The sequence below is a fragment of the Lithobates pipiens genome, unplaced genomic scaffold (assembly GCF_037356315.1).
Source record: "Lithobates pipiens isolate NorthernLeopardFrog02 unplaced genomic scaffold, aLitPip1_a1.2 Scaffold_19, whole genome shotgun sequence".
Classification (NCBI taxonomy): domain Eukaryota; kingdom Metazoa; phylum Chordata; class Amphibia; order Anura; family Ranidae; genus Lithobates; species Lithobates pipiens.
Window position 1 is genome coordinate 106,010,809 of NW_027507764.1, and position 12,276 is coordinate 106,023,084.

The 12,276-nt window shown below is 42.0% G+C and overlaps 1 protein-coding gene across 1 annotated transcript in view; it reads left to right on the forward strand.

Moving 5' to 3' along the window:
- Positions 1-12,276, forward strand: part of NCAPG2 (non-SMC condensin II complex subunit G2) — a 95,811-nt gene that overhangs the window by 10,612 nt on the left and 72,923 nt on the right. The window contains exons 5-8 of the mRNA XM_077491141.1: positions 851-985; positions 2,350-2,444; positions 8,137-8,206; positions 11,349-11,435. Coding sequence (XP_077347267.1) covers positions 851-985; positions 2,350-2,444; positions 8,137-8,206; positions 11,349-11,435 — 387 coding nt within the window. The remainder of the gene's footprint in view (positions 1-850; positions 986-2,349; positions 2,445-8,136; positions 8,207-11,348; positions 11,436-12,276) is intronic.

The window sequence follows — 12,276 nt, forward strand, 5'->3', positions numbered from 1 at the left end:
GCGCTGACATGATGGATATGAAATAACAGGTGCTCTTTAAATCATACAATCTGTAGTGTACATAGTTTTGCAAAACAAGGTGATAAAGGAATATTCTTGAACTTTAGTTTATCTCATGGTTACTGTGAAATTGTGTGAATGCATTAATGCAGTACATGTTATCTCAGCTTGCAGAGCTTGGATTCATTGAATGAGTGTAACAAAAATTTAAATATTGCAGAATATACAGCTTCATGTTAAATTATTAATGTATCTGACATAGAAAACCTATCCTTTTAGATAGATTTATTTTATTTTTACTCCAAAAGCATTTTATTAAAATAAATTTGATACAAAAATCCATGTGGGGTATTTTTTTTTTTTTTTTTTAAATCATTTGATTTTTATCGACCTCGGTGATCACACGACACGTGAGGTATTGTCGCAAATATCGGAACAAGAGCACCAATTCTAGCACCAGACCTCCTGTGCAACTCTAAATGTCTTTACAGGTTTAAACTGTCACCTATGGAGAATTTTAAGCACTGTAGTTTGCCGCAATTCCATGGGCAGACACAATTTTGAAAAGTGCAAATAGTATGTGACATTAAAAATTGCAACACCCACCATTTTATTCTATTGGGCCTCTGCTAAAAAAAAAAAAATATCATGTTTGGGCATTCTAAGTAATTTTCTTGCAAAAAAAAGTTGATTTTTACTTGTAGGAGCGAAGTGTCAGAATTGGCCCAGATGGCAAGTGGTTCAATTGAGGGTGTATATGAACAGTGGTTAAGTTTTATCGTAGTCCTATGCATTTTGTATTTGTAAATATGGAAACTGTTATAATATACTAATGTGTCTCTTGTAATAGGTTGCGGATATCGCTCGCTTGTGGCAACTTCATGCAGCTCTCCTAAATTTTGATTACAATTCAGAGGAAAGTAATGAAGTGAGGAACTTGTTACTCCAGTGCGTTCTGAATATTAACCACATTAAAAAAGAAGAGGTAACTATTACTTAAAAAAAACAAAAACAAAAAAAAAGTGCATCTGATTTAACCGATTCAGCCCCGGAAGATTTTACCCCCTTCCTGACCAGAGAACTTTTTACAATTCGGCATTGCGTCGCTTTAACTGACAATTGCTGTCATGCCATGCTGTACCCCAACAAAATTTGGCCAATATATATTCTACATATTTTTGGTAACAAAAAAAAAATCACAATTGGCATATATCGCTTGGTTTGTGCAAAAGTTATAGCGTCTACAGACTATGGGAAAGATATTTATGGCATTTTTGTTTATATTATTTATTTTCTGTATTGCACGTTTTTGTGATCATTGACATTTTTTCATTGACATTTTATACAGCAATCAGAGCTAAAAATAGCCACCGATTACTGTATAAATGTCACTGGCAGGGTAGGGGTTAACCGTGTTCCCTAGTTAGTGTTTCCAACTGTATGGGGATAGGACTGACTGGGGGAGGAGACATATCGCTGTTCCTACTTGGTAGGAACAAACTATGTGTCTCCTCTACCCTGGGATTTTAGGGATTTTACACACACAAATCCCCAAGCCGGGGCTCGTGGGTAGCTGGCGGTGACCGCGGGTGCATGCCCCCTGGCAGTGATTAAAGGGTACAACATACCCATACAGGGTTTCACCCAGCAGAGCCATTCTTCCCTTGTACATCTGCGTGAGCTGGTCAGCAATTGCTTAAGCATGGTAGTTATATCTTAAACAGCTCCAGTCAGGAATGGAAATTAAACATTTGTTAATCTGACTCCCCACATTTGTAATGCAGGAAATGTATTCCTAAACAAACTGCAGCAAGGATCCGAATATCTCTCACATGCAGAGGGCTTGATGTGAAAAAAATAAACATTTGAGAGCACTGCATGTCACAGCTGGAGATATCTAGACAGTATCCTATAGGGCAAGTGAAATTGCACCTTAAGTTCTGTAAAGCTCTGCCATCGGCCATTCAATATATTATGCTCAAGTCCCACTATCCCTCGGGTGGACCACAATTGAGGGTAGGGGAGCATGTTTATATGGGGCAGAGTGATTGATTGAGGGTTAGCTCCAAAGTGTAAGTTTACTTGAAGCAATAAGGGGGGTTTAACAACCCAATTTTACAATGTAATATGAGAATAACACTTTGACAGCTACCACATTTACCACACACTGATTTTCTATGTTTTGCAAACACAACGGGGCTAGTCTCCTGCCACTAGACAATTAAAAACCTTGCATGTAGCTGAGCTTAAGCAAAACTTATTTTAAATGATGAAAAAACATGTAACACGTGTAAATATATTCTTCTAAGCTTGTTTTTAATGAATTTCCTTTCCTCCCTCTGTGATTAGGGCCGGCGGTTTCTTAGCTTCATCTTCAGCTGGGACGTCAATTTCATTATAATAATTCATGAAACAATTAAAAACCAGCTTCAAATTTTACCAAAGTATGTAATATTATTGTTTATATTGGTTAACATTGTTAAAAGTATGCTGAAAGTTTCTGTAAGTAATTTTTTTTATTTTTTTCACTGATGAGTGCTGATGAGGCGGCGCTAATGGTCAGGCTGCTGCTAACTGGCACTGGTGATAATTAGTGTAAATGGTGTGCTGACATACTTGCCTGTTAATAGCACCCCCTTCCCTCACACAGACACAACATGGGGAAAGGACTGCCGATAACCGGCAAGTCTGTTTACATGTGATCAGTTTTGATTGAATACAGCTGATCACATGGAAAAAGGGTGCTGTGATCAACTGTGTCCAAAGGACACAGCGGTCACACAGAACACCCAATGTGTAGCACACGGTCCTGGGATGTCTTCTATGGACGCCCTCCAGACCTATAGTGCCGCCCTGTAGCCTCCTTTTGGATATAGCGTGGTGCTGAAGTGGTTAAACTTGACCTCTCTGATCTCTAAACTGACTTTCTCATTTGACTTTGATGCAACTTGAGTGCCAGCGTAAAATCATACCGTAAAAAGAACTGTCTTCCTTTCCTATTAGCCTGAAAAAAACGCAAAACTCTCAAACTGCATCAACCAGCATAGATGTGAACCTAGCCTGAAAAAGCATGTCCAGTGCCACATTTTGAAGCGCAAGTGTAAACTAGCCCTTAGTGCTCTGGATTGAGACAAGTATACAGTATAGTGGGATATGCTTTGTTCATATTTTATCTCTGAGGTTAACCACTATAAAGGGATTGTAAAGTCGTGTGTGGGTTTTTTTTTTTGTAACATGTCTTTAAACTTGCTTCCTCTGTGTAAGGGTATTGCACAGAGTGGCTCCGATCCTCCCCTTCCGGGGTCCCTCTGCAGCGATCCTGGCTCCTCCTCCTGCATCGAGTGCCCCCACAGAGAAGCGCTTTCCCTGGGGGCACTCGTGCGGGTGCACTCCCGGGTCCTGCTGCCGGTCTATTGACACAGGCAGCAGGAATCTGTCCCGCCCCCTGGCTCCCATGCCAATTGATTTGATTGACAGCAGCAGGAGCCAATGGCTGCTGCTTCTGCTTTCAATCTATCCAATGAGTTCCAGAGACACTGGCTGGAGCTGGTGTGCTTGTCGCTGGAAAGCTCGGGCTCAGGTAAGTAAGGGGTGGGGGGGGAGACTGCTGCAGCACAGGAGGGTTTTCACCTTAATGCATAGAATTCTTTAGGGCTGAAACAACTAATCGATTAATTGACAACTAATCGATTATGAAATTAATCAATTACTATTTTCTTAATCAACCAGTAACATAATGGGGTTAAAAAAAACTAAAATGGGCCCTTTTATAGTACAAAAAAGAGCAAATTGCTACTGTAAATATTACTTTCACTGTTCTACAGTAAAAAAATGAACCCCTTACAGTAGTGATTATCTACTTTTTTTTTTTCTACTATAAAGGGCTAATTTTCGTTTTTTTAACCCCATTATGTTACTAAACGTCTTAGACCTGGTTCACATCTATGTGTTTATTGGTGCTTTTTGCAGAAATACACTACAGTTCATTTACATGGTTTCCTATGGGACATGTTTCACATCTGAAAGGGTCAGGGACTTTTAATGCAAAATGGTGCTTTATTGGTTCAATATACTTCAATGGAGAAGCTGCAGAAAAGCATGTAATGCGTTTTGCATCAATTTGTGTTTTTTTATCTGGCCAAAGAAAAGGCAAAAAATGCTAATTCCAGTAAAATCATGTGCGCAGAAATCAAAACGAACAGCACTTTCTTTATCATACATCACGGGACGCAGCCATAGTAGTTACTATATGGGTTATATAGGCCACCTTTAGGTGATGGACACTGGCACACCCAAGACAGGGCGTTTTTTCACCAGTGTCTTAGGTGTTAGTCTTGAGTAAAGATGTGCTATGCTGAGCTCTTTGGGGCAATCTGTGCAGCCGGATCCATTCAGAGTGTCTTTTTAGGCCAAATTGATTGGTACCCAGGCCTCGTGGCCCATCAAGAATCGAGGTTTAGCCTGTAATGCTTCTCTTTTGAGAGCTGGACCCCAGGATCCATTGCTTTGGTGTTTTTCAGTCCTAAAGCTTCCTGGCGAGGTGCTGTACGTGTCCAAGAGAGTGGAACCCCCGATCAGAAAGGAGCCCCTGGTCCTTGAAGGTTTTTTTTTTTAAACAGAGCCTGCCGTGAGGGGTGAAGATTGGGTCAGTTTGGTTTTACCACAGAAGCCCTACAGCAGGATAAGGCAAATCGAGATTCCTAAGGAATTTTACAATTTTCTTATGGATTTTCTCCTTTTAAAGTAAATGTTGTCATACCTGAAGTAGCCACTGGGGGCCGTAAAGAGCACATACCTTGTTCATGCTTTCCATATCTCGCTCTGTCAGCAGAAGCTGCACTTTTCCTCTTGCTAAGCAGTCCCAAGCCTTCAGTAAGATGTTGGAGGGGGGGGATTTTTTTTCTAAAACACCCCCCCAGAGTTCTCTCCCGGAAATGCAGGGGGAGCCCAGAGCGATCGGCGGACTCTGCTCTTCCACCACTTCAGCACGGCGCACACACACGCGCCGATCCCACCGAAAAGAGGGGGTTCGCGGTAGGAAGACAGAGGGGGCGTGGCTTAGTGCGGCGTTGGCGTGCCTCAACGTCCACAGCACGAGAGCATAATAAGAAGCTCCATTTGCAGGCTGATGGAGGGACACGAGCAGATGGGGGCATCTAAGTGGTGACACAGGCTTTCCCTAGGCACATTTACGGAGCATCAGGCTGAGCATTAATAGCGGCAGTTGCTGGACTATTTGCTCAAACAGTGGGTGCATTTTCTGTTCGCAGTACCTCTGCGTTTGTGCATCAGACTATGGTCAGAAGGGGAGGCAGAAACACCCCAAAAAGGGCCCATATGTGTCTCCCTCAGGCTCTAAGGACCCTAGTCTCACCTCCATGTCATCCTCCCCTGAGAGTTCTGGGGTGGCTGGTCAGGGTACACCATTGGGGTAGTGAAGTGTTGCAACTGTTTCCAACGTTGCAGCCCCTGTCTATATTACTGAGGAGGTTTTTTCCTCGGCTTTGGTGGGATTGGAAGAAAGGTTAGCGGCTTTAATTGCATCTTCCCAGAGTGGGAGAAAACGCGACAGGTCCCCTTCTACTACCCAGGACCCTCAAACGGAGGAACTGGGGGCAGGAGAAGATTAATTCCCCTCAGGGGACCGTGAAGAGGCTGACTCCTCTTCTGAGGGGTCAGTTGCAGAAGGACCTCCTTCATTTTCACAATCTGAAAGATTGCTGGTACAATCTTTTACTTAAATGGTCCGCTCCACATTTGTTACCCTTAACTGAGTTGGTTGGTAAGCCCACTTCTTGTTTGGGTTCGCTAAAGCCTCCAAGCTTTGCATGCCTTTCCTGTCCATTCATTGCTGGATCAGCTTATGTATTCTGAGTGGTATCACCCAGATAAAAATAAATGTCCTCCTAAAAAATTCCCAGCACTTTATCCCATGGAGGAAGAATTCACTAAATTCACTTGAAAGACCAGTTGAAACAGGTGCTCAAGGTTATCCCTGATCAGCAGTCCCAGGATTTCACCAAGCTACCTGGGGCTATTTGTTTTGCAATTGATGCCATGAGAGATTCTATTCTTTAGGCCTCACACCTTAAGCTTGGGCTAGTGCATATGCGTCCTATGATTGAAAAATTGGTAAAAAAAAAAACTCCTGGCTAATTTTCCTTTCCGCGGTGAACAGCTATTTGGGGATGATTTGGATAAATGCATCAAAAAAACTTCTAGTTGAAAAAGTACCCTCTTGCCAGTTAGAGGAAGTAAACCCTGATGGGTTTTACTTCCTCTTTGTTTCCCTGCAAACGTAAAGCATAATGGGCTACTATGCATCGCATAGTAGCCCATTATGTGACACTTATCTGCTGGAGAAGCCCACAATGTCCCCGTCGTCTTTGCTAGTAGCGAGCGTCTATTCTTCACCCCTCTTCTGGGGCCGCAAACTCCGGCTCTGTGACTGGTTGGAGTTGCGTGACGTCACTACTGCGCATGCTTTTAACTGCATGAGTGTGCCCTTTCTAACTCCGGTGCTTGCACAGAAGAAATCGCCGTATGGCGGTTTGCAAATATCTCCTAGACCGTGCACGTCTGGGAGATATTTCAAGCACCTACAGGTAAGCCTTAATCTAGGCTTATCTGTAGGTTAAAGTGGTTGTAAAGGGTTTACAACCACTTTAAGAAAAGGAGTAAATGTCTTTCATTTAAAAGAGCTCCTTCTCCAGTGCCAGGGGCATCAGCCTCCAGGCAGTCACTACAGCCTCCGCCGTCGGGTTCAAGAGGTAAACCTCGGGGACAAAAGAAGTCTTGGGGAAAGAAATCTACAAAAAATTCTAAAGCCTCCTTATGAAGGGGCGCTCCCGCTCGCTCGAGTGAGAGGAAGACTTCTGCAGTTCTCAAGGGTCTGGCAGGAGGAGTTTCGAGACACATGGGTGATCTCCACAATAGCTGTAGGTTACAAACTAGAGTTCCAAGAGTTCCCTTGGTCCTTTTGACAAGGCTAGTTTTTCTGGTAGCCATATCTTCTGCAAGAAGGGTATCTGAGTTGGTTGCTCTTTCTTGTAAAGAGCCGTATTTAATTATTCACAAGGATAGGGTAGTATTGCATCCTCATCCTTCCTTTCTACCGAAGGTAGTGTCAGGGTTTCATTCTAACCAGGATATTGCTCTACATTCATTTTTTTCCAGAACACTGCTCCATGGAAGGGAAGTCGCTACATTCGCTTGATGTAGTGAGAGCAGTCAGTCTACTTGAAGGCGACTGCTCAGATTCGAAAAACTGATGTTTTGGATGCAATGCATCACCAAGCATCCGTGGCTCAAATCTGCAAGGCCGCAACTTGGTCTTCAGTCCATACATTTACCAGATGTAAAAAGGCATGAGGATATCGCCTTTGGGCGCAGTGTGCTGCAGGCAGCAGTATAGGTCTGATGGCGCCCTACTTTTGTTTGTCAAACCGATATTCCTATTGCACACGTTCCTGGTATTTGTGGCTCATAAAGTAGTGGGTGCTGCAGAGATTACCAGTTGGGTGCTAGAAACACCAAACAAGCGTACATATTCGCCAGCACACCATGGATCGGAAATTTTTGTCCAAAAGGTTTAATGGAAAGAATCACATCACAAAAAGTGCAACGTTTCGGAGCCGCGCAGGACCCCTTCGTCAGGCATGCAATACCTGCTTTTGTTTGCGTCTCCCTCGCCTCAGATAGCATTGCTCTGGGACATCCCACATAGTAACTACTATGGCTCTGTGTCCCGTGATGTATGATAAAGAAAGTAGGATTTTTATAACTGCTTACCTTATCCTTTTCTTGGAGTGCATCACGGGACACAGAAGTCCCTTCCCTCTCTGGATACTCCTATATTGCTTTGCTACAAAAACTGAGGTACTCCCAGTATTGGGAGGGGTAATATAGGGAGTGAACTTCCTGTCTTGGGGTGTGACAGTGTCCATCACCTAAAAGTGGCCTATATAACCCACATAGTAACTACTATGGCTCTGTGTCCTGTGATGTACTCCAAGAAAAGGATTTTACAGGTAAGCTGTTATAAAACTACATGCAGAAAATAGGAGTTTTATTTTTCATGAGTGACTGTTTGTTTTTATGGGATTGTTATTTATTTATTTTATTCTTTTATACTAGGTCATTGGTGTGTCATGTTGCAGATGTTTATTTTAGAGCGTGGAAAAAAGCATCAGAAGACCTTTTAACGGTATTGTCATTTCTCACTGACTGGTACTGCACTGATTTAACCTACAAGCCTCTAAGTAGATTATTTAATGTCAGAGCTCCTGTTTTGTAAGCACTGCATTAAAGTTCACCTTTTACATTTCATGGGATCGTTGATTTTGAATGTACAGCATTTGGTGCATTGCAGTCCAGCAATTTAAAGTGTTTACCTTTTTTGCACTTTAAAAAAAAAAAAGCTATGTTCCCAGTATCCTCAGCACATTACGTGCCACTGTTCAAAAGGTGCTCCTTTCCCCCTCCATGACTGTGTACGGCATGTATAAAAATTTTCTTGGTGCTCAATTCCCCTTTGTCCTGCCTAAATGGTAGGACAATCAGGATGTTGGAAGAGCACCCCCAGCAGCTGCTCTGGCTTGTTCAAACTGGGCATATGAGTAATGCACCCTCTCCCACTAGCTTCAGTGGCATGTCCAGCCTGAGCACTAAGGAGTTTTTTTTTTCTGGCGCATATAGAGCGGAGGGAAAAATTTACTAGCTGGACAGTGGTATGTAATGTTCAGAGGATCCTGAAATGCATGGGGTTTTGTGATCTCCCGCACATTCGGTAGTGATATCTCAGGAGCGCTGTGTTGAAAATGTCAGCGGCCAGGACATTGCAGTGCTGGAGAACAGGTGAGTGTAGTTCTGCTTTAACCACTTCCATACCGCAGAACGTCATATGACGCCCTGGGCTTTCAGTGTGGATATCTAGAATGATGGCTTCAGGCATCATTCAGATATTTTTTTTTTCAGCCGGCGATCCCCTGCATCGTAAGAACAATCATAGCGGCTGTTTAGCCGCTTGATCATTCTTACAGGCCGCGGGACGTCCCCCACCACCCTCTTGTCCTTTTACCGGCTCGCCTCTGTGATTGGTGAGCTCGAGAAGGCATCCAAAGGTGCCTGATGTTAGCCATAGGGAAAACCGAGGGCCAGATGAGATCATTTTATTTTATCTCAGGTTATCCAGCCTGGAGGAGAGATTTGGGGTCTTATAGACCCCACATCTCTCCATAAAGTGGACCTGTCAGGCCCAATTCCTAATACAAGGGATGTTTACATTCCTTGTAATAGGAATAAAAATGATTAAAAATATATGTTAAAGGGAATGTGTAAAAAAAAAATTAAATAAGATGAACAATAAAAAAAAAATCAAACTCTCACGCAGATGCGAACGCATACTTGGGTCGTGTCTGTATGTAAACGACGTTCAAAACACACATGTGAGCTATCACCGTGAACATAAGAGCAATAATTCTAGCCCAAGACGTTCTCTGTAACTTTAAACACGTAACCTGTAAAAATAATTAATTAATTAAAGCGTTGCCTATGGAGATTTTTTTTGGCGCCATTCTATGATATATGAGGTATCTATTTACTCAGCGTAAGATTATATGCCACATTATACAAAAAAATTGGGCTAACTTTACTGGTGCGTGGTGTGTTTTTTTTTTTTTCTCTCCCCCAAAAAAAGATTCAGTTTTGAATAACGTGCAAATAACGTGTGACCTAAAAAGTTACAATGACCGACATTTTATTCCCTAGGGCAGTGATGGAGAACCTTGGCACCCCAGATGTTCTGGAACTGCCGTTTCCCACGTTGCTCAACGGCACTGCAGAGTAAATGAGCATCATGGGAAATGTAGTTCCCATAACACCTGGGGTGCCAAGGTTTATATATATATATATATATATATATATATATTATATAAATTACTGATTTAAAATGTTTGTGAATTTTTTTTTATTTTTTTTTTGCGAGCGGGTATCAAAAGGGTTAACACAGCCCATAAACTTCTCCACAGGGCATTAGTTCCGTAGGGCAGCAGCAGGTGATGTCATGCTTAGCGCCTTCCCCCGTACATGTTGCGTTCAATCAGAACTTCAACGTGGGGAGGGGGGGGGAGTCCAGTGACGTCATCAGATCTGACGGAACTCCCTGAAGACCCAGTAATCCGGCGGGGAGGTGAGTACCGGTCAAACATAATTTTGATCGATCAAAAAAATTAACGATTAATCAAGGAATTAATCTTTTAATTTCCACAGTCCTAAAATATATTTTTATTATAAATATTCATATTCTAATATAATATACATATTTATTTATATTCTGTGTAATTTTCTAGCATAAAAATTTAGATTTTTACATGTAGGCAGGGAGTAAAAACCTTATATGCTGGGTCTTCCCGCCAGCCCTCGTCTTATGCTTACGTGAGTCCCATTGTGATTCAGAACAGTGTATGAGTGCAGCAGCTCTCCCTCCTCACAGAGCAGATCAATAGCAGTGGGAGCCATTGGTTTCCGCTGCTGTCAATCAAACTATGTGACGAGGGACGGAGCCATGTCCCACTGTCTTGGTCTATGAACACAAGTAGCAAGCCCACGTGAGTGCCTCCATAGGAAGCGGCTTCCTATGGGGGCACTGAATGAAGAAGAGGAGCCTGGAGCGCTAGCAAAGGACCTGGGCTGCTCTGAAAAACACCTGCACAGAGCAGGTAAGTATAACATGTTTGTTTGTTTTTAGTTAAAAAAAAAAAAAAATCTTTACAAACGCTTTAAGCAATACAGCTAGGTTAAGGGCACAAACTCCAAAATGTTTCTCCTACATGAACATAAATCACAATTTTCGTACAAAAAAAAATCCTATACGAAACACTGTACATGATCAGAAACAAACAACAAAAAAATAGCCTTTGTCGTACAGGAATTTTTGCACAATTAGTACCATCCTCGGTTTTGACCTGTGAAACATTGAGGGAAAACCAGGCTGTCATTCGTCTGATTCTTATAGTGTGTACTGGGCTTTGGGGAATTTGGAGTGTGCTTCTTGAGGGCAGGGACTGGTGTGAATTTACAATTTAGATGTAAAGCACTGTGCAAACTGACAGTGCTGTAATAAAGCCTGAAATAAAAAAAATACAATGCAGTCAAAGGACTGGTAAGCTGCATTTTATTATATATATATATATATATATATATATATATATATATATATATATATATATTTTGTTGTTCTTGGGTAATGGATACTTTTTTACATTTTGTTTTTTGTAACAGTTTGTTGTAGTTCCACTTTAGGATCACTTGTGAATAACATTTCATGTAATCTTCATTTTGCACAACAGACAATTGAACACACTTGTATCCAGGACTTCATGCATCATGGAGTTCACTTGCCAAGAAATTCTCCAGTGCACCCCAAAGTGAGAGAGGTATATAGTCAAAAAACCTTCTAATGTTTGAATCTACAGAATTCTTTTGCCAAATTTATGAAAAAGTTTGAACTTGATGATTTTTTTGCTTATCGACCGTTTCAGGAAGGGTTAGAACCTTTTGGCTTTATTTACTAAAATCTGAGTGCAAAATCTGGTGCAGCTGTGCATAGTAACCTTTCGGCTTCTAACTTCAGCTGTTCAATTAAGCTTTCACAATAAAACCTGGAAGCTGATTGGTTTCTATGCAGCGCTGCACCTAATTTGGCACTCTCCTGGTTTTAATAAATCAACCCAATTGTTTGGTTCTTACTGCAGTCTATATGTCTACAGTGGACAGTTTCCTTCCCTTTCTGCCCTGTGATGTGAAATGAAATTTCCCCAAACTAAGAGAAATTTGCACCACAAATTACTAAAACCACTATCGATATTCAGAGGCTACTTTTACACTGAGGCGCTTTACAGGTGCTACAGCGCTTAGTGTGTTATCCAGAATTTACAAGCTGGAGTTTCTCTGCTTTCCCCGATTGCTTTTTTGCACTCAAGGGTAACTTCATATCCACAAAAAAGAGCATTTTTATTTTGGGTGTTTTTCCTTGCAGTCTTGGAAAGATCCCTCTCCCAAGGGGGTCTTCACACCTGTGCTGACAGAGGAAAGGTGTCATGGTTTCTGTTCCATCCTGTTCATGGTTCCCAAACCAAACTGAGAAGTCCGTTCCATTCTGGACCTCAAGGTTCTCGGCAAGTTCCTGAATATACAGAAATTCAGGATAGTCTGCCTGGTCTGTGATTGCTTTGCTTCATGATGGGGACTTCCTGGCATAAGTGGATATCGGTAATG